This window comes from Arvicola amphibius, chromosome 7 (genome assembly GCF_903992535.2).
Source record: "Arvicola amphibius chromosome 7, mArvAmp1.2, whole genome shotgun sequence".
Classification (NCBI taxonomy): domain Eukaryota; kingdom Metazoa; phylum Chordata; class Mammalia; order Rodentia; family Cricetidae; genus Arvicola; species Arvicola amphibius.
In genome coordinates this window covers 77,024,657-77,046,970 of record NC_052053.1, presented here as the reverse complement: position 1 = coordinate 77,046,970, position 22,314 = coordinate 77,024,657, and the positions used below count along the sequence as shown (strand labels likewise).

The following is a 22,314-nucleotide window of genomic DNA, read 5'->3' as shown; positions in this document are numbered from 1 at the left end:
GACCAGATCCAGACATCTCATCAGCAACTATGCTGACGCAGTGACTGTCCACAATCAGGCCTTACAGTGGGGTCAACCCACCCCCTCATGCCTTTCCCTTGTATAACGTCTAGTGATTCGCAGCAAATTGTGTCTCTTCCTGTTTACCCAGTCCATTGGAGGTCAGGGAGGAGTCCTGTCTAAGGGTCATGTATGAGACCGAGGTCCAGTGCTTCCAAAAGTTTACTGAACAAGCAGACAGAAAGCAAACACTGCGTGGGCTGAGAGGCGGTGGAGCAGTGCCTGGAGCCTCTGTTGCACATCACGCATGAATGTTGTCTTAGAACTTACGGGAAGCTATTGGATTCAGCTGCCACGTGATTCGGGGATGTAGAGACTAACAGTTCAGAAAGACAAACTGAGGATTTTATCAAAGAACAGCATGGAGCTGGCCCTGATGTAGGAGTGGAGCTCCATGGACAGCAAATTTAGGACAGGTGAGGGACCAGCTGGAGGGAAGCATGAGACAGACAAGATGTGGTGAAAGGAGAAAGTACAGACACAGGCCATGAAGGAAAACATGGGAAAAGGAATTCGCTGTCCTGGCTGTTTTGGAACGAGAGCCTTGGACACATGACCAGGGTTTTTCCTAATGTTTCTCATAACTGACGCTATAGTGTGACAACTGTTCACACCACACACTGAATGTCCCTCTTCCTGTCCTTCATTCCCAGTCCACACATCAACCGAGACCTCCACTTGATCCTCTCAGGGGCACTCACACTTTCTTCTCTAAGGCTCCATCAGTGCCTCACCCACTGGCGAAGGGCTGTTTTGTGGGGCTTCTGGGCTTCTGCACACATAGCAGCTGCTCCCCCAAGACACTATTCTTAGCCTCCTGGGACAACCACGACACCTACACGTGCAGCCACAGACACTTGCACATGTAGACTCTCCCATCCACACACCTGCATGGACACAAATTCTAAATAAATAAATGAAAATATAAATACATCTTCCTGGCTCAAGACAAGGAATCAGGGTATTGATGGTAAGGCTCTAAAGCTCTCCCTTGAGATTTGTACATACACATGGTATACACATCACTTCAAAGGTAGAGTTATGTAGCATGGCTGAGGCTCTGAGGAAAGGTCAGGCCCATGTGGCAGAGTGGCAGCCCCTTCTTATAGTTTTCTCAGGAAGTAGAGTGGCAAGGAGATTGGAAAGGTTTTCATTCTAGGGTAAGCAAGAAATACTGAGTTAAAATAATAATGTTAGGGATAGATACACATCCCTCGTGGAAGACCAATATTGGGGATTGATAGTGTGGGGAAGGCTAGAATCTATAGAAATGAATTATTTTAGTTCTGGAAATCAAATATCATTAAATTCCAGAATTGTCACAGTTCAACTGAAATGGAGGAGCTTTAGGATGGTGTGGCCCAAGCTAACGATTTCCGGGGATGGAGAGTGGGAACTACCTGGAGTTTTGTACAGCATATACCCATGGAAAGATGGACAGAAGGCCCCTCTATCAAAAGTTCAGAGCAAAACTCCAGTCGTAAGAGACCTCTGAAGCACACAAGAGCTGCAAGACCCAGGCAGTAAATGGGCCATAATGACCATCACTGAGGTAGTAGCAGGCAAAGCCTTCACCTCTAATGTCAGAGCACTGCAGTAACCTCAAAGATTCACAACCGATCTCTCCAGCACAGCAGGTGACTACCCTGGGCTGCCACAGAGCAGGGGGTACAGCCCCAGGGCTAGAGTCAGGTGACCTTGACAATTGGCTTTTCTGCTCTGAGGTCATTGTGTTGTTACAGTCGGGCTGGGTATAGGTCATCAGGGATGAAAGTGTATTGGTGAAGAGATGGACACCATCCAGCTGGTCTGGTTCAGACCTGATTTCGCTCAGGATCAACTGGCATGGGGCTTTGGGAACCTTCGCAGAAGACAGTCATCAGTGAGCCTACCTTGGAAGTTGCTGGTGGGAAGACAACAGGGGTTTAGGCAGGAAGAACAGAGCAACCACGAGAGCCGATGTGGCCTGAAAGAAGGACAGAGAGGCAGCTACCACCTAGGGAGGAATCGGGTACCGCATAGTATGGGGTGAGCCTGCATGCTGTCTTCTGACCTGTCTGTCCTTACTCTCTTCCTTGGTCCTAAGGACTAAGAGGGAGACTGGTCTCTTCTCACTCATCTGCTGATGTAGAATGAATTGTCCCCAAATGCACAGCTGGAAAAAATAAACATGGAATACCCCCCACAATGTCAGGCACCCATGAGGAGCCAGGCTGGTTGGTTCATCCTCAGGGTCTCTTGTGAGTCACACTGTCGCCTGAAGACTTGACACGTGCTGGAGGTTCCATGTCTAAGGTCACTCTCATGACCATTTTCTTTTCCTGAATGCTGAGGACTGAACCCAGGGTCTTGTGCTTGCTGGGCAAGTCCCTACCACTGAGCTAACCCCCAACCCTTTCAAGGTTTTGATGGGAAATTTCTCTGGGCTTACTTAAAGGGCTGAGCTGAGCCCCCACCAACACCACCAACCTGGCTTGCCAAGAATCCTAAGGAAGAAGAGAAAGAAAGGAAGGGAGAGAGGGAAAAAGAGAAGAGGAGGAGGCGGGAGAGAGAGAAGAGAGGACAGGAGATGAGAAGAGAAAGGAAGAAAAGTGAGATTTGGGGAAGAACTGGACAGCTGAGGCTGTCTACTCCTGTAATCCCAGCACTAGAGAGGCTGAGGAGACATGGAGACCAGGAGAGTGTCCATAGGTGTGTGGATTAATATCAGGGTCTTTGATTTGATTCCATTGGTTCACTGTCTGTTTTTATGACAATACCAAGCTGTTTTTATTACTGTAGCTCTGTAGTAGACCTTGATGTCAGAGATGGTGGTGCCTCCAGAAGTTCCATTATTGTATAATATTGTTTTGGCTATCCTGAGTTTTTTATTTTTTCCCTATGAAGTTGAGGTCTGTGAAGAATTATGTTGGGATTTTGATGGGGATTGCATTGAATCTGTAGATTGCTGTTAGTAAGACTGTGATTTTTACTATGCTAATCCAAGAGCACGAGAGATCTTTTCATTTTCTGATAGCCTCTTCATTTTCTTTCATCAAAGACTTAAGGTTTTAGTCTTATAGATCTTTCACTTGTTTGATTAGAGTTACCCCAAGATATTTTATGTTGTCTGTGGCTATTGTAAAGGGTGATGTTTCTCTGATTTCTTTCTCAGCCAATTTATCATCTGTATATAGGAGGGCTACTGATTTCTTTGAGTTAATCTTGAAACTCCTCACATTATTGAAGGTGTTTATCAGCTATAGGTGTTCCCCGGTGAAATTTTTTGGGTCTCTTATGTAAACTATCATATCATCTGCAAGTAGCAAGAGTTTGACTTCTTCCCTTCCAATTTGTATCCCTTTATCTCCTCTTGTTCTTATTGTTCTAGCTAGAACTTTGAGTACTATATTGAACAGATATAGAGAAAGTGGACAGCGTTGTCTTGTTCATGATTTTAGTGGGATGGTTTTGAGTTTCTCTCCATTTAGTTAGATGTTAGGTATTAAGTTGCTGCAAATTGCCTTTATTACGTTTAGGAATGTTCTTTGTATCCCTGATCTCCTCAAGGCTTTATCATGAATGAATGTTGGATTTTATGAACGGCTCTTGCAGAATACAATGAGATGATTATGTGTGGTTTTTTTTTTTTGCTTTCAGTTTATTTATGTGGTTACATTGACAGATTTTAGTATGTTGAACCATCCTTGCTTCTCTTGGAAGAAGCCTACTTAATCATGGTAGATAATTTTTCTGATGTGTTCTTGGATTCGATTTGCCAATATTTTATTGAGTATTTTTGCTCAATGTTCATGAGGCTAATTGGTCTGTAATTCTCTTTCTTAGTGAGTCTTTGTGTGGTTTGGGTATCAGAGTTTGGCAATGTCCCTTCTATTTCTATTGTGTGGAACAATTTGAGAAATAATGGTATTAGCTCTTTGAAATTCTGATAAAATTCTTCACTGAAACCATCTGGTCCTGGACTTTTATTTTGGCGGGGTGGGAGGGAATTTGATGACTGTTTCTATTTCCTTAGGGGTTATAAATCTATTTAATTTGCTTATCTGGTGTTAGTTTAATCTTGGTATGTGATATTTACCCAAGAAATTGTCCATTTCCTTTAAAATTTCCAATTTAGTGGACTACAGATTTTTGAAGTATGATCTGATGATTCTCTGGATTTCCTCAGTGTCTGTTGTTATGCCCCCCTTTTGATTTCTGATTTTGTTAATTTGAATATTCTCTCTCTCTGCCTTTTGGTTAATTTGGATAAAGGTTTGTCTATTTTGCTAATTTTTTAAGAACCAACTCTTTGTCTCATTGATTCTTTGCATTGTTTCCTTTGTTTTTATTTTATTGTTTCAGCCCTCAATTTGATTATTTTCAGCCATCTACTCCCCCTGGATGAGCTTGCTTTCTTTTTGTCCTAGGCCTTCCAGTTGTTCTGATAATTTGCTAGTGTGGGATTTCTGGAGCTTCTTTATGTAGGCATTTAGTGTTAAGAACATTCCTCTTAGCAGTGTTTTCATTGTGTCCCATAAGTTTGCATATTTTGTGTGGTCATTTTCATTGAATTTTAGAGTCTTTAATTTTGTTATTTCTTTCTTTCTTAACTCAGTGGTGATTCAGTTGAGTGTTGTTCAGTTTCCATGAGTTTGTGGGTTGTAGAATTCTAACTTTAAGTCATTGTTATCTGATAAGATACAGGAGGTTATTACAATGTTTTTTTTATCTGTTGAGGTTTGCTTTGTTACCGAGTATATGATCAGTTTTAGAGAAGGTTCTATGGGGTGTTGAGAAGAAAGTATATTTTTTGAGTGTTTGGGTGAAATGTTCTATAGATTTCTCTTAAGCCCACTTGAGTCATGACATATTTTAGTTTCTTTATTTCTCTGTTAAATTTCTGTTTGGCAGATCTGTCCAGTGGTGAGAGTGGGTGTTGAAGTCTCCCACTATTAGTGGGGCTTGATGTGTGATTTAAGCTTTAGAAATGTTTCTTTTATATTGTGTGTGTCCTTGTATTTGGAGCATAGATGTTTAGAATTGAAACTTCATCTTATTGAATTTTTGCTGTGATGAATATGAAATGTCTTTTTTCATCTCTTGATTACCTTTAGTTTGAAGTCCATTTTGTTATATTAAGATAACTACATCAGCTTGTTTCTTAGGTCCATTTGACTGGAAAATCTTCTCTCAACCCTTTACTCTTAGGTAATTCTGTCTTTGAAGTTGAGGTGTGTTTCTTGTATGCCACAGAAGGATGGATTCTGTTTTCATATCCATTCTGTTAGTCTATGTCTTTTTATAAGCAAATTGGTCCATTGATGTAAAGAAATACTAATGACCGGTGATTGTTATTTCCTGCTATTTTTATTTTTATTGTTGATGGTAGTATTGTGTGTGTGTGTTTCCCTTCTTTGATATTTGCTGTTGTGATTATCTTTTGCCTATGTTTTTGTGGGTGTAACTAACTTCCTTTGTTGGAGTTTTCCTTCTAGTACTTTCTTTAGAGATGTGTTAGTTTATAGATATTGCTTAAATCTGGTTTTGTCAAGAAATATCTTGTTTTCTTGATCTTTACTGATTGAAAGCTTTGTTTGGTACAGTAGTCTGGATTGGCATCTGTGGTTTCTTAGTGTCTGCATAATGCCTGTCCAGAACTTTCTAGCATTCATTGTTTTCATTGAGAAATTGGGTGTAATTCTAATAGGTCTGCCTTTTTATGTTTCTTGACCTTTTTTGTTTGTACTTCTTAATAATCTTTTTTATTCTATGTCCTTAGTGTTTTGATTATAATATGACAAGGGGGCTTTTTTATTTGGTCCAGTCTACTTAGTGTTTTGTAAGCTTCTTGTACTTTCATATACATATTGTTCTTTAGGTTGGGAAAGTCTCTCATGATTTTGTTGAATATATTTTCTGTGCTTTCAAGCTGTACTTCTTCTCCTTCTTCTACCTTTATTATCCTTAGGTTCAGTCTTTTCATGGTGTCCCATATTTCCCAAATATTTTATGTTAAGAATTTGTAGGATTTAACATTTTTTGATCAATAAATCTATTATCTATATCATGTCTTCCACACTTGAGATTTTCTCTTCCATCTCTTGCATTCTGTTGTCTATGCTTGTGTCTGTAGATACTGACTTTTTACCCAGATTTTCCATTTCCAGAATTCCCTCCATTTGTGTTTTCTTTATTGCCTCTATTTCAGTCTTTAAGTCTTGAGCCATTGTCTTTACCTGCTTGATTACTTTTTTTATTTTTGGTTTTGAAAGGGATTTATTTGTTTCTTCCATTTTTTGTTTTTCTTTTCCTCCATTTCATTAAAGGGTTTTTTCATTTTCTCTTTTAAGGGCCTCAATCATCTTCATAAAGTTATATTTAAGGTTGTTTTATTCTGCTACATCTGCTTTGGGATGTTTAGTTCTTGTTGTAGAGCCATTAGTTTCTGGAGGTGCTGTCTTATTCTTTATGTTGTTGAGTGTATCCTCACATGGTTGTCTACCCATCTCTTTTTCCAATCAATACAGGTGAATCTAGTGCTTTAGGGGGTCTTTCTTTCTCCAGTTGGTGTAGTTGGGGGTATGTTTGGCTCCATTGATTGCTCCTTTATGTGCAGGTAGAGAAAAGCCTCCAGTGATTGCTCTTCTAGGTGCAGGTGCTTCTGTGGCTCCGTAGGTCATTAAGGTGACAGGGTATCACATGCAGAGAATAGCACCAGAGACTGGCTGGGACACAGGTAATCTTTTCCAGAGGAACTTTTCACGATAGTTTCTGGAAATGGCTTCTGCCACTCGCACATCTACTCCTCCCCAGAAGGAACTCAAAGTCACTGCTCATGCCTCCACTAGAGGGGACACCAGGCCACACCGCTGTTGCTCCAGTGTTTTTCCCTGGTTTGCACACCAAATCGAAGCAAGGAGACAGTAAATGTAAAAATTATCAAATTAGATCACTTTGGAAATAGAAAGATTTATTAGGGATCAAATTGTCAAGTCTTTCTCTTGGGGAGCAAGGAGAAGAAGCAAAATATCAGAAAAGAAAGCAGCTTTTATAGGACAGCAGGGTAGGAAACTTTGAGCTGATTCAGACTGTCTGGATTGAGGGGGAACTTGGTACCCTTGTTGAGATAACTGACATTTGTGGGAAGTTTAGGATGACTCCTGGAAAGCACAAATTTTCCATAGGTAATCTCTGGTAAACAGAGATTTGCCTTTAGGCCTCTGTTTATCTAGGCAAAATCCTTCATGTTAGGACCAGCACCTTCATTTGGGGAACTTCATCTTTGGACCTAACTCTGGTGGCTGAGTCTCTATCCACACTGTTGACCCATAACACACGCTTTTCATCCTCAAGAGACTAAGACTAAGTTATAATAGTTAAGAAATATTTATCCTGAAGCCATTTTGAATGTGAATGATCTGAGAGCACAGACTTAGGCTCCCCAAATTTCATGTCTCAGTGTGGGAGCAGACTCATGAAAACGTTATAGCGTAACTACACAAAGGAAGTCACAAGTCAAAGCAAGTTTGAAATGCAGGGGTGGGAACCTTAGAGAGGCAGCTGCATCAAGATGGCGAGCTTCTCGGCTGGCTGAAGATGCTGTCTGCTGGCATTCTTAGTGTTTGTAAGATGTCTATAAGTTAATAGAGTCTATTGTCACGGGGATTGAGTTTTGACATGGAGGGAGACAAACATGGCAGTTCCAGAGAGGCAGCACTTAGTCAATGAGAAGGTAGTTAGCCTCTGGTCCTGCAATGTTCCCATCTCTCCCCAGTACTGAAATTAAGATCATCCAGCCAGGCTCTACTGACACAGAATCCTTTCAGGGGTTTCCCTTCACTTCCAGACAAGGCAGCTTCCCTTCAGAAGTCTGATGCCAAAGAGGGCTGAGCGAGTGTCTATTGAGAATACGTCCATTGCTGACAGAGACGACGGTTACACAGATGGAACAGAGAGTTGCTCTCTCTCTCTCTCTTTTTTTAACCTCTGACTACTCCCCAGCTGCAAACTGAACTTTGAACCATTGCAGAAAAAGAAGCCGTGACCTTGAAATCCAGGAAATCCAGTTAGAGCTGCCTTATCGATTGACACACAGTGACAAGTGTTTTCTGCTAGCAAGAGTTTCTAAATTCATGTTAACAGAAATCATCCTGCCTGCCAACTTCCGGTCAGATCACAGAGCACACCTTGTACGTGCCAGCATTTCCTAAGAGGTGGGAGGTGTCCCTGGTGGGGATAAATAGACCTGAGTGTGCATGGGAGAACGGCACCCGAGGGGGGAAGCAACCCCAAACACTGGTCTCCACTGTCACAGACACTGGCAGCTCTGCAGGTAATGCCCTTGATTCCTTCTCCTTGGGGACAGTGGAAGGAGATTTTCCAGGACTGCAGTACTGGCAGTGACCTGGGGTCTTGGTTTGGAGGAGTGAGGAGTTTTCCTGAGGCACTGGGCTGGAGTCAGGGGACATTTCTGGGTGCATGTTAATCTTCTTATCGGTCTAAGTCTTCCTGTCTATGGAAGATGCGGGTGCCATGGGCTCTACTCCTGGAGAGTGAATGGAGCCTGCTCCTTCCCACACTCCACAGGGAGGAAGTACTGAGACCTTGACTAGCCTGGGTGCTGCTGTCATAGCTGTGATGAGACAGGATTGATGCAGAGTACCCCTGTGGGAGGTGGCAGTCCTGCCATGCTTGTAGCTGACAGGAGATGCCTTGGTATCAGGAATCCCAATTCCCCAGCAGAACTCATGGCCAAGAAGAGGGGCTCCACCCTTTCACAGCCAGGAAAAGAAGACAACAGCTTAGCCACACAGCCAAGTCTCCGGCACAAACAGAATAGCCTGTTTTCTGTGGAAATAATTTTGAGGTGAAATACGGTTGAATGCTTTCTCAAAGAAATGAATGCATCAGCCTGACTGTAAACACAGGTTAGAGGTAGCTGAATACCCTGCCCCCTCTGCAGTCATGTGACAGCCCTGGAGCCATATGGCTCAGCTCCAACACCTCCCTCCCCTGCTGTCTCCATTCTCCTCTTAGGTTCCTCTAGTCTTCTCTCCCCTCCACCTGCCCCTTGGCTCCCTCATCTGACTCCTCCCTCCGGCACCTTTTTTCCTGTCCCCTCTTCTCTCTACTTTCTCACTCCTACTTATTTTCCCCATCTTGTCTTCTCTCCTCGCTATCCGTCTTTGCCATCATCCCTTTCCTCTAGAGTCTCTAGTTCTCTTCTGAACTCACTTATAGAGGGGACAGAGGCTAAAGTTGGGCACCAATGTTTACCATGATCACAAGCTTTCAAATGTGGTCTTTTAGGATGCTTGCCACTCCTACTCCACGGGTGTGTAGAGGAGATGGCCCTCTGAACATTCCCCCCAAATGCTCCCAATTACCATAATAAGCCTGACATTTTCACTAATAACATGCCCTGGGCCACTCACCAGGCTGCCCAGAGAGGTCCACCCATTTGCTTGGTAACTCACAGCAATCCTGACAGCCGAAATGAAATATGGTCCAGGGGTCAGAGACTGGAAAGCGATTCCTTTTTCTACCTCCTAAGAGGCCATACAAGCTGAAATACAAACCACCATGTGGAATGTGGAATCCTGGCCGGGCTGAAAGAACCAAATCCTATTAGCCCTAATGTCTGTTCTCAAGAGTTGCAAGGCATTGGCACTGTAACAGATATCTGCCTGACTTCCTCTCAGTTAGCCCACCTCATGCCCCGAAACATGAATCAGATGTAGCCCAGGACAGTGAGACATCAGAGACATATCATCGGGAGGTTGGGGTGGGCCATTGGCTACTGATCTAATTCAAGGATCCCTCACTGAGTCCTGACTAGAAATTGGTGCTAGTGGGTGGGGCACAAGTGCAGATTAAGAGTATTCCTTGATTTCTTATGAGTCCTTATGCCAAAGGATAAAAAGGAAAGAAGTACCTAAGATTACACAAGACTATTGCCCATACCCAGGTCCTTTGTTTCCTTCCTTTGTGACCAATGCATGTCTTCTCGTCTCTATGGATCCTGATTCTCTATGAGGAAATTGACTACCACAGCATTACTTTATCGAGGGGTAGCAGGGTGCATGGGATCTGGTGCTACCATTTGAGTGGCCACAGCATCTCCTATGGATGGCCCCAAATGCAGAAAGGGGCAGCAGAGCAGGAACATAATTCAGGCCAGGCAGGAGGACTAGGAGATGATCATGACACCACCTGGCCCTCCCAGACTCAAAAGATCTTTCTTTTCAACTAGGAGAACAGAGAAGATGGCCATCCTTGTAGCTCTTGTACTTTTGATTGCTGGGTTCTGCCCTGCTGTTCTCTGCCAACCAGAGGGTACAATAGGAACCACAGTCCAGGAAGAAAAAAATAACGGGACACGAGTGGACAGTCTAGCACTGACCTCTACCAATAATGACTTCGCCTTCAGTGTCTACAAGGAGTTGGTTTTGAAGAATCCAAATAAAAACATCGTCTTCTCTCCACTCAGCATCTCAGCTGCCTTGGCCGTCCTGTCCCTGGGAGCAAGCAGCAACACTCTGCAAGAGATTCTAGAAGGTCTCAAGTTCAATCTTACAGAGACCCCTGAGGCAGACATCCACCGGGGATTTGGGCAGCTCCTCCTCATGCTCAGTCAGCCAAATGAGGAGCTGCAGATCAGCATAGGTAGCACCATGTTTGTTGAAAAGCGCCTACAGATCCTGGCAGAGTTCAAGGAGAAGGCAAGGGCGCTCTACCAAGCCGAGGCCTCAAGTGTGGACTTCCAGCAGCCTCATGAGGCCAAAAAGCTCATCAATGACTATGTGAGGAATCAGACCCAGGGGAAGATCAAGGAACTGATCTCAGGCCTAGATGAAAGCGTATTAATGGTGCTGGTGAACTACATTTACTTTAAAGGTGAGGATGGGCCCTGTTTTGGGGGTGGTTGGAGAGGGTGTTGGCTGTGCACCTTGTGTTCATACACTGAGCACTGGATAGGAGGGGCTCATGGCCTTAAGAACACAGGTGCCTAACTTCTTATTGCTAGCAGCTCTTACTTTTCCTTTGGGATTTTTTTTTTTTTGATATAGGTGTCTTTCCCAGTACGTACACCACAGGGTACCTTTTCAGTTTTCAGTCTGAGAGAGCTAAATTTCACTGTGACATAAACTTCCTGACTAGCTGAGTACAGAGACCACGTGTCCACTCCTATCTGAGTGTGCAGAAGTCAGGGCTTCTCCCTGCAGAGACGGTGTCTCTGTCAGGGTTCTACTGCTGTGATGGGACCACATGTCTACAGTAACCCCTATAAAGGAGAACACTTAGTTGGGGAGGGTCACTTACAGCTCATGGGCTCAGTCCATTATTATCATGGTGGATTATGGGAGTGTGCAGGCAGACATGGCCCTGGTGCAGTGTCTGGGTGTCCTATATCTTGCAGGCAAGGGAAAGGAAGGGAGACTCTGGGCGGTACCTTGAGCACTTATGAGACCTCAAAGCCTGCCTCACAGTTCCTCCACAAGACTATATCTACTCTAAAAGAGCCGCATGTCCTAATAGTGACACTCCCTATGAGCTTGTGGGGGCCAATTGCATTCAAGCTACCACAGAAGGGGTCCCTCACTCAGCCCACTCCAGCGTGTCTAGTGGGCTCCTACAGAGTCAATAAGCCAGAGAAACTCCTCTAGAAGGATCCAGGTGCTCTGGGGACTTCCTAACCTAAGGAGCCTGGCCATCCCAGCCTTGAGGGGAAAGCAACATAGTTGACAATTATCTAAGTGACCTGTGGGGAATTTCTCTGCTTTTTCTCCTCTGAGGCTTTTATGTCACGCTGGACATGGAAAAGCAAGGACAGAGGAGAAGCCATTAGTGAGAGGGAAGTGGACAGCCAGCCAGTGGTCTGTATTTAGTGTCTGACTGCTTTGTGGAATTTTAGTTTGTAAAATTAGGAGCCCAGGCAGCCTGTGGGGTCACAGTGCTGAAGACACACTCCCAGGAAATGAATCTGGGGTTGAGATTTGGGACGCTAGGCTGGAATTACTTAGGGTAAGGGTTTCTTGAGGAGACATCCAGAATCCACACCCACAAAACCCTGCGTGATAGACCAAGGAGTGAGGTAACGGCCCCACAGGACGAGGCCCAATGAAAATACTGGTATGACTAGACCTGCTGTGGATTTGGAACCCTGGACAGAGGAAGTGAGGATCTGAGACCATAGACAGAAAACCAATCAGCTGTGGACAGAGGAAGGTAGAGGATGGGAGTCCAGGCCGATCCCAGAGCTCCTGCAGTCTGAAGGACGGGAAGCAGAGGGGTGGCTGAAGGATGAGGCTACAGGGCCTGGCTCTCTGCTGGCCACAGGACTCCTGCTCCAAGGCCGCTTGACTGTGAGGTGGGGATGTGTATTTATGATGCTGCATCCTGAGCCCAAGAAACTGTCAAAGTATCAAGTCTTCTAGGATGTAATGCAGATAGCCATATGTACCAGGAATGTGGGCCAATCTGGGTAGGATATTTTTGATTCATGGGAGAAGAGGACTCCTTGCTCATATCTTCGCCAACTAAGTATGGGATCTTCAGTCTAAACCAACTCATGGCTCTGGGCAGTGATTTCCATTAAGGTGGTTTACAATGAAGGGTACCATCAATAGATCAAGGTATTGGAGAAGACAGTCTCTCTTGTCCTGTTTCCCTAAAATCTGTCCCAAAGTGACCACCTTCTAGACATGGTTCCTCCTAAGGAGCAGTGATCCTCATCTCCCTGCAGGCTCCAGATCCATCATTTTCAATCTCACTTCTCTATGACACAGCCCAGCCTCAGATCCCTGCCTGTTTCTCAAACATCTCATGGAGGGAAGCTTTGCTTATGAGATCTCTCTCCACACTAAGCCTGTGGATCACTTCTCATTCCTAGTTCTGCATCTACCAAGCTTTTTACTAATCTTGATTAAACAACCAGAAAGGGACACTCTGTGGCTGAATATGGATTGATTACTGTCAAGAGTTAGGAACAGGGCAAAAATAGGGTGGTGGTGGAGTCTCTCTGCTGATGCTACAATGATGACCTGCTCCACATTTAGGGAAATGGATGACACCCTTTAACCCTGATTCCACATTTGAGTCTGACTTCTACTTGGACAACAAGACGACTGTGAAGGTGCCCATGATGAAACTTAAATTTCTGAGCACACCCTACTTCCGGGATGAGGAGCTGTCCTGCACTGTGGTGGAGCTGAAGTACACAGGCAATGCCAGCGCCCTGTTCATCCTCCCTGACCAGGGCAGGATGGAGCAGGTGGAAGCCAGCCTGCAGCCAGAGACCCTAAGGAAGTGGAGGGACTCTCTGACGCCCAGGTGCGTGTCCACTGGAACTAGAGCTGGCCTGGCTCTGCATCCTGCTATGGCCTGAGGCCCAATGTCCCTGTACCTCAGATGCTCACTAGCACCCAGTGTGAGGTTTAAGGAGTCAGCAGAGACAGGTGGAGAGGAAGCAAATTTTTCTCTGCTGACTTGGTAGTTTGGGGTCTGATTCTAATTTCATTCTTTTGTTGTTCACAAGATGACATCGGCTAGAGGAGGCACTGATTTTCCTGTGTGTCTTCCAGGCTGTAATTACACAGAATCTTGCATGGGTGTTGGAAGGCAGCGGGGAGTGAGGGTGGGAGGAGGTCAGCCCTGAGAACCAGCTCCGCCCTGTGCAGACATCACATCCCCTCGTCACTCACTCATTCTCCATCACGGATGACGATGGGAAGTCTCCTGTGTGCTCTGCTCTGATTGATACCCCGAGACTAAAGCACCAAGTTTCTTAGCCTTGCGTACTCACCTTGTAATTGAGAATGAGAGAGTGGGGATGTGGAAATGCATCTAGTCATGATTCAATTGTTAAAAGGTGAGAAGGGGTGACATTAAGAAGGGGATAACCAAGGATAGGGAAATCTAGAGTCAGGTGGGGTGTGCATTTTTAAATAGGTGGATCATTAAATGACGTCTGAGTCCACACGACAGGGGAAGGACTGCATTTTGTGGATCTGGGAGCAAAGCATATTCAGTGGGGGAACAGCTGGTACCAAGTCCCATTGCCTCTCCAGCACTCATGGATAATTAACACAATAGAAAAACAAAATCATGGGATGTAGACAGGGATGGAAAGAGGGCTTCTCTCCAGTGAGAGGGCCTTCTGTGGAGAGCTGCCCCAGCTACAGTGTGGTTTGAGGGAAACACACAGTTCAGTGACTCTCACATTTCTCCCTCCATTCTCAGCATAATTGACGAGCTCTACATGCCCAAGTTCTCCATCTCCACTGACTACAAACTGGAGGGCATCCTTCAACAGCTGGGCATCAGAGAACTCTTCTCCATGCAGGCCGACCTGTCTAGGATCACAGGGACCAAGAACTTGAGTGTCTCTCAGGTAAGACAAGACATCCTGGGTAGTTCTCTTTGGTGCCTGAATGTGGATGGTGAGGGCCATGTGTATGAGGGGGGCAGCAAACGTGTGAGAAAGCCTATATTTCTGAGACTTCCTCATCCTCAGAGAGATGATTACAACCTAGATACTCCTGCTGGATACCATGCAGCCAGTCCCTCCTCTATTCCCTGAAAAAAAAAAAAAACACCTCACCCAGGAGCCCAGGGCAGAGAAAAGCCTTGCTTGGTCTTCGAGCATTCCTGGACACAGCCAGTGCTGTAATAATGCAGATGCCTCCCACAATCCACTGTAGAGCAAAGCACTTCCAGCCTCTGCTTCTTTTTTTGTGGGAAAAATTTTTATTTATTTAATTTTAATTTATTTTTTATTGCTGTATAAATAATACCATTCAAAATTTCTACTTCCTCTCCTCCACCCATTTCCCTCCCGCTCCCCCACTCTCCCTCCTCCCTCCCCCTCCAGTCCTAAGAGAGGGCAGGGTACCCTGCCCTGTTGGAAGTTCAAGACCCTCCCCCCTCCATCCAGGCTTAGGAAGGTGTGAATCCAAATATACTAAGATCCCAAAGCCAATACATGCAGTAGAGACAAATCCCAGTTCCATTATTATTGGCTTCTCTGTCTGCTCCAATTCTCAGCCACATTCCTAGGGTCCAGTTTGATCCCATGCTCCTTCTGTCCCAGTCCAGCTGGATTTGGTGAGCTCCCATTAGCTCAGGCACACTGCCTCAGTGGATGGACCAACCCCTTGCACTCCTGACTTCTTTGCTCATATTCTCCCTTCTTCCACTTTTCAACTCGACCTTGGCAGCTCAGTCCAGTGCTCAGATGTGGGTCTCTGTCTCTATCTCCATCTGTTGCCGGATGCAGGTTCTATGGTGATATTCAAGATAGTCATCAGCCTGACTAAGGGACAAGGCCAGTTCAGGCACCCTTTCCTCCACTGCCCAGGGTCCTAGCTTGGGACATTCCTGTGAACACCTGGGAACCCCTCTAGAGCATAGCCTCTTGCCAACCCCAAAATGGCTCCCTTAATTAAGACATGTTCTTCCCTGCTCCCATATCTGTCCTTCCTCCATCTCAACCATGGCACTACCCCAAGCTCTCCCCAACCCTCCCCTTCTCCTTTATCTCTACTCCTTCCCCCTTCCCCCCACCCCACCCCACCCCACCCCCATGCGCCCAACTTTTGCCCGGCGATCTTGTCTGCTTCCAATTTCCAGGAGGAACTATATATGTTTTTCTTTGGGTTCACCTTATAAGCTTCTCTAAATAAGCTTCTCTAGGATTGTGAACTGTAACATGAGGTCCTGCTTCTCAGGGTTTCTGTCCTGCCTGGTTCCTGTAGTCATTCAGCCCCAATGAAATCACACAGAGAGTCTACATTAGGTTATAAACTGATTGGCCCATTAGCTCAGGGTTCTTATTTACTCTTATAATTTATATAGCCCATTATTCTTATCTATGTTAGCCACATGGCTGAGTACCTTTTTCAGTAGGGCAGGTCACATCCTGCTTCTTCGGTGGTCTGAGCAGAACTCTGGAGGAATGGGCTTCCTCCTTCCTAGAAGTCTCCTGGTCTTATCACCCCGCCTCTACTTCCTGTCAGGTTAACCTGCCTATACCTCCTGCCTGGCCAATCAGCGTTCATCTAAAACATGATTGACAGAATATAGACAATTATCCTGCACCACTTCCCCCTCTTTTTTTTAAGATTTACTTATTTATTATGTATACAGCGTTCTGTCTGTCTGTATTCTTGCTGGCCAGAAGAGGGCTCCAGATCTCATTACAGATGGCTGTAAGCCACCATGTAGTTGCTGGGAATTGAACTCAGGACCTCTGGAAGAACAGTCAGTGCTCTTAATCTCTGAGCCATCTCTCCAGGCCCCCTCTTTTTTTAAAATTCAAGATGTCATTGTTTTTTACTGCTGAGTAGTACTCTAATGTGTAGATGTGCCATACTTTCTTTATCCACTTTTCAATTGAGGGGCATCTAGGTTGTTTCCAGGTTCTGGCTATTACAAATAATGTTTCTATGAACATAGTTAAACAAATGCGTTTGTAATATGGTTGAGCACCACTTGGGTATATTACCAAAATTGGTATTGATGGATCCTGAGGTAGGTTGACTCCCAGTTGTCTGAGAAAGCACCACACTGATTTCTAAAGTGGTTGTACAAGTTTGCATTCCCACCAGCAATGGATGAGTGTTCCCCTTACTCCACATCCTCTTCAGCATAAGCTATCATTGGTGTTTATGATTCTAACCATTCTGACATGTGTAAGTTGGTATCTCAAAGTTGTTTTGATTTGCATTTCTCTGATTGCTAAGGAAGTTGAACATATCCTTAAATATCTTTTGTCCATTTGAAATTCTTCTGTTGAGAATTCTCTGTTCAGTTCAGTACTCCATTTTTAAATTTTTTTTAGAATTTTAATGTCTAGTTTCTTGAGTTCTTTATATATTTTGGAGATCAGACCTTTGTCTGATGTGGGGTTGGTGAAGATCTTCTCCCAGTCAGTAGGTTGCCTTTTCTTGTCTTAATGAATGTGTCCTTTGCTTTACAGAAGCTTCTCAGTTTTAGGAAGTCCTATTTATTCATTGTTGCTCTTATTGTCTGTGCTACTTGGGTTATATGTAGAAAGTGATCTCCTGTGCCCATAAATTGCAGTCTACTTCCCAATTTCTCTTCTATCAGGTTCAGTGTGGTTGGATTTATATTGAGGTCTTTAATCCATTTGGACTTGAGTTTTGGGCATGGTGATAGATATGGATCTATTTTCATTCTTTAACAAATGGTTTTGTCATAACTGGTTGTCAACCTGTAGAAGAATGAAAACAGCCTCAGCTTCTTCACTGCAGAGCTGGCCTGCTACTTCTTGACTAACACAGAATAGCCACAGTAAAGGAAACAGCAGGGTTGACTGGCAATTGTGACAAAAAGCTTAAGAATAGGGGAGAAGATGCCTTAGGACCTCACACTACATTCCCAGAGCACAGCCTGGCAATGCCTTGTGTTCCATCCATTGGCTGCTCTTGAGTACTGGGTAGAAATCTGTAGCCACAGGGCATGGCCATCTGGGAAGAGAAGCCATGCCATGTGCATTGCTATTGTATGTCCTAAGGAGGCTGGAGCAGGAGGGGAGCTGAAGTCTGCACTGATTACCAGTGCCTAGCTGTTCCCTGTGGGTCTCCTCAGAAGCTGCCTGTGGAATAAGAACTGACAATGTTGACTCCCATCCTCCAGTTTGTGGTGGGTTTAGGACAACACAGATTCTCAGAGACTGAGCATTCCCAGGATGTGCCTCATCTCACACCCTGAGCAGATACTTGGAAACCCCAGGGGTAGAGCTCATGGCAGGAACAAACAAGCTCACCAGTGGCTGAGGCCAGCAGTCGATGCTTGCTCCAGGAAACTCCTCTCCTGCCCTTCGTGGTCGCCAGTGAGTGATGTCTTTCTCCTACAGGTGGTCCACAAGGCTGTGCTGGACGTGGGTGAGACAGGCACAGAAGCAGCTGCTGCCACAGGAGTGATGATGATGGGATCTGCTCTAATTTTGAACCCTCTGGAAGTGCATTTCAACAGGCCGTTCCTCATGACAATCTCTGACACAGAAACTCAAACTTCACTCTTCATGGCCAAAGTCACAAATCCTAATGAAAACTAGAATTTCCCAAGTGATGAGGCTTCCTCCTGGGAGCCAGGGATTAAGCCTGTATGTGGGTCTCTATGTGCATTTTGGTCTCCATGCTCTGATTGGCTGAGGCGTGCCTGGATTGGACAGTGGCAGTGACTAACTGTATGACTCATACATGCACGGGGTCCTGTGGACAGTCAGTGTCAGGTTCCTGTCCACATGCAGCACTAGCTCATGCTCCTGAGCCTGAACTCTGTCTTTGTGACCCCTCCCTGCTGCCTCTCCTCTATGTGTCTCTGCCCAAAGCTTGGGTCATGGCAGGTAGACTCAGTTCCTATCTAGGCTCTGGTCATGTCTGTCTTCATGTTCCTCAGCCTTCATGGAACTATGCACACTTAGAGGTCAACTATGTTGACCTCAGGCCCAAGACTTAGAAGGGAAACAACCACCCTGAGTCAATTCCAGCATCTGCGACCACTTGGTGTTCAGTTCCTGCCTCACCCTTTTCCTCTTTCAGGCTTTGCCAACCCCTGTCCCGTGCAGGGTCTCCTGGTCCTGCACACATCCTGCAGTGTTGGCGCACTCGCTCCTGCAGCTGCCTGGAGCTGGTTGGTCTGACCAGCTCCTTTGCTCCAGTACACCTGTTAGTATTTAGGCATCTGTACTGGCCTGACCTTGGGGTACACATCCTCAGCCACTAAGAGCACCTCCTATGTAGTCGTTTCCTTTTAAAAGGGTCCTGCCCACCTCCCTCCTCCCCCTCCCCCCCCCGTGTGTGTGTGTGTGTGTGTGTGTGTGTGTGTGTGTGTTTCTTTCTCTCTGTGTGTACTTCTTTACTACTCTTTTCTATTCTACTGCTCCTGTCTCTGGAGGCTGGTCTTCCCCTCTCCTTCCCCCTTTTTACATCCCCAATCACTTCTTCCCAATAAATCCCCCACACACCTGAGCTCTGTTGCATGGTGTCTTTCTCACACTGCTTTTTAAAATTACAACATTTTAAAGTGGCATTGGCGCATGTGTCCAGAGCCTTACAGCAGCCACGCAGCACATGATGTAGTGACATATGGCTGTATGCTGGCTAGGCCCTTGCCTGAGTGCTGACAGGTGCGTCTTTCTGGGTGACATGAGGCAGGCTGGTTTAATGCCTGAGCATTAACATTCCCACATTTTCCTTATTATACAAAGTAGGGAAAGAAAAGGAAATATAAAGTGGCACAGGAATGGGAGCACTAACTTCTCAAGACTACATCTAGCTGACTTGGGGCATGGGAATCTTAGGGGAACCTGAGAAAGTTGGGGAGCTGGCCACGTCCTGGAGTAGCTGGCTGTGTCTCTGCTCTCCCGGCTCTGGGGAACCATCCAGTGTCTCTTGGACCTGGCCAGATGCTGTTTGAGGTGGATTCAAATCGACTTCCTGGAACATCCGGGCACATTTGAGAGACTCTGTGCCTCCAGCCCCGTGGCTAGTGGTTGGTGGTCCTGGAACAACACTACACCTATCTGGTTTGATTAGAGAAAGGAAACTGATGAAGTGCAGTGTGCTTAGTAGAAACAGGAGACCGTGAAGCAGCCTAGGGGAGGGAGGGGTCTACTGAAGTAGGTAAGGTTGTTCCCCACCCCAACAATAGGGAGACAAAAAGCAGAGGTGGGTCCCCAAAAGTTTCTCAGGACTTATGGCACTCCGGTGTCTAAGAAAAAGGAGATGGACCATCCTGATACCGTGATATCTACCCACAGGCTTGCATCTTTGTTGGCTTGTTTCCCATGAGTGAGGCAGAATGATCCAATGGCTTTTTAAGCAAGGATCAAAGATAATGGCTCAAGACATTTAGTTGCTTGTCAGAAAAACAAAACAAAACAAAAACAGGAAATCAGGGCACTGAACACAAAAAAAAAATGGCATGGGTCTGAGGGACAAAGTACAAAGGCAGAAAGGCTGGAAGCTGAAGGACCTGCGTCTGAGGAACGAAGGCAGAAGCTGCTTAGTAAAGGTGGAGAGCTGGGGACGCTAGGCCTGAAGGATATGAAGTCCAAGAGACAAAAAAGCTTCACTTGTGGGAAATTGCTGGAGGTGATTGTTGGTGAAACGGACCAGCTGAAGCCTTGAAGGTGGTGACTGGAGGCTCCTCTGTTACCATGAGAACCAGAAGGAGGCTGGATACTCAACACTCACTCCCAAGGATTTAGGGAAGCGTTTATGATGACCTGACGGAGGGCATCTCACTAATCATAGCCAATGGCTGTGCAGAGTAGTCCAGAATACGGGTAGTTGGAAAGTGGGCTGTCATCTTGGTCATTATGGTCCCCTGTGTGCCTCAGACCACGTGTGGGTGGGTCACTGCTGGAAGAGCCTGACAGACTCATGGCACCAAATGTTGCAGTTTAGCGGTGGCTGAGAACAGGGCACAATATACAAGAAACTCACATGGGAGTTTATCCATCAGGGTGGAGTGAAAGAGAAAGTCATGCTGGTCCACCGGGACAGGTGAAGCTCACCTTTAAAGGGGGCTTGGCGCATGTGCACAGAGAGCCCTACAGCAGCCATGCACTGCATGACACAGTAACATTCGACCATAGCCTGGCTAGCCTTTTACCTGAATACTGACAAGCTCATATGCGCCCGTGGGACTCAGGGGCTCTAGCTAGGCATTTGCCTAAATAATGAGAGGTGCATCATGTCAGGTGACAGGTGTGAACCAGCATAATGCCGGAATGCTAACAGCACCTACTTAGGGCAGAGAAACCTTTTTCTGCTTAACAACCTCACTCAACAGATAGACGCCTCCTCCTTTCTTACCCAAAAAGCAGGGCATGAAGCAATTTATCTGTAAACATAAGCGCACAGAAAATGGCCGGCAGTGTTGGCAGGGGTGTGGCCTCCAATGATAATAGGGTAGTAGGGATTATCACTCACACTCTGCGACATGTGTGGAAGCCCTCTGACCTACATGTTATTATTAGTTCTTTTTATGGATGAGGAGACTGAGGCCCAGAGAAGCGTAGTCATTTTTCCCATATAATATGAAAAATGATTCAGTTAGTTCTCTTTGAAAGTTTAATTCTCGTGTTTTTTTGGGATATTTGTTGTTAATCTTTCCCAAAATTCACTTCAATGTCTTTGCCAGGGTTCACTTTCTGCCTATAATTTTTCATTTTTTGTCTTTAGGGAATGGTACTACAATTTCTGCTGGGTCTATTCCTGCTCATTTATGAAGTTTCAGTATTCCTTTTAGAATTAACTCAGAGACCATTTCCACATAAGTCTTATTTTTTTACTCAATTTATGTGATAAAAAGATCCACTCCAAGATAATATCTCCCTCTGCATTGAAATTCCTGTAAGTGAATGCTTGGAGTTTATATGAACACAATACAGTTAAGGTTTTTTTCTTTTAAAGCTTTTCCAACATGTGGTAACAAACCAAGGAAATTATAAGGAGATATCCTACTTGCTGTTTATATTACCAAATTCTACTATCTGCAGGAAGTAACCCAAAGGGTACTCAAAGGAATTAATGGAAGATACTTATGTTCCATATTGTAGAATTTGAAAAACTAAAATATGTACACCACACCATTGATACCTATTCAGGTTGTCAATGGGCAACTGCTTTGAGTTTGGAAAGGGCTGATTTGGTAATCACATGTTTGCTAGAAGTTACGGCCCTCATGGGTACACCTGACAAATAAAGACAGACAATACTTTAGCATATGTCTCTAAGAAAATAAAACAGTTTTCTCTTAATGTAATATGAAGCATATTACAGGTATACCTCAAAAAACTACAGGGCAGGCAGTTATAGAAAAATCAAATCAAACACTAATGGATATGTTAAATAAACAGAAAAGGATGAGAAAGACCCCCCCCCAGAAATAGATTGTAAAGACAAGGTGGGGCAGTCCTTCAAAAAATCTTGCTTCATACAAAATTCTGTAGAAAATCTTAGGCCTGTAGGCCTGTAGGCTGAAGATGGATGTCCCTAAACTGCAGAGAAATTTTGGTTGTCCAGATAACCAGCTGTTTTTGTCTTTTTTTAAAAATTGTTTGTTCATACTTCCTGCTTACTCAGTTAATATTATTTCCTTCTTTGGTCTCTGAGGGAGTTGAAGACTAAAGAGTTAAAGTTTTCCTTGTTTACCAAACTCAAATAATAAATTTACTAAAAAATATAAAATATATAAGATTGAGAGACATAAAAAAATAATTTTGATTTGGTAATGCAA

The 22,314-nt window shown here is 44.9% G+C and overlaps 1 protein-coding gene across 1 annotated transcript; it reads left to right on the top strand.

Moving 5' to 3' along the window:
• The first annotated feature begins 8,220 nt into the window (after positions 1-8,220).
• Positions 8,221-19,037, top strand: LOC119818714 (serine protease inhibitor A3N-like). The gene is made up of 5 exons (XM_038336466.1): positions 8,221-8,374; positions 10,295-10,938; positions 13,101-13,374; positions 14,284-14,434; positions 17,921-19,037. Exons 1-5 carry the CDS (start codon positions 8,298-8,300, stop codon positions 18,119-18,121), a joined length of 1,347 nt encoding a protein of 448 aa, XP_038192394.1. The 5' UTR covers positions 8,221-8,297; the 3' UTR covers positions 18,122-19,037.
• The last annotated feature ends 3,277 nt before the right edge of the window (positions 19,038-22,314 follow it).

Excerpts from the sequence above, each read along its gene's own strand:
- LOC119818714 (XM_038336466.1), top strand. The coding sequence starts at position 8,298 with ATGGGAGAACGGCACCCGAGGGGGGAAGCAACCCCAAACACTGGTCTC. Across the intron at positions 13,375-14,283 it reads AGGGACTCTCTGACGCCCAG|CATAATTGACGAGCTCTACA; the intron begins GTGCGTGTCCAC and ends CTCCATTCTCAG. Across the intron at positions 14,435-17,920 it reads AGAACTTGAGTGTCTCTCAG|GTGGTCCACAAGGCTGTGCT; the intron begins GTAAGACAAGAC and ends TTTCTCCTACAG.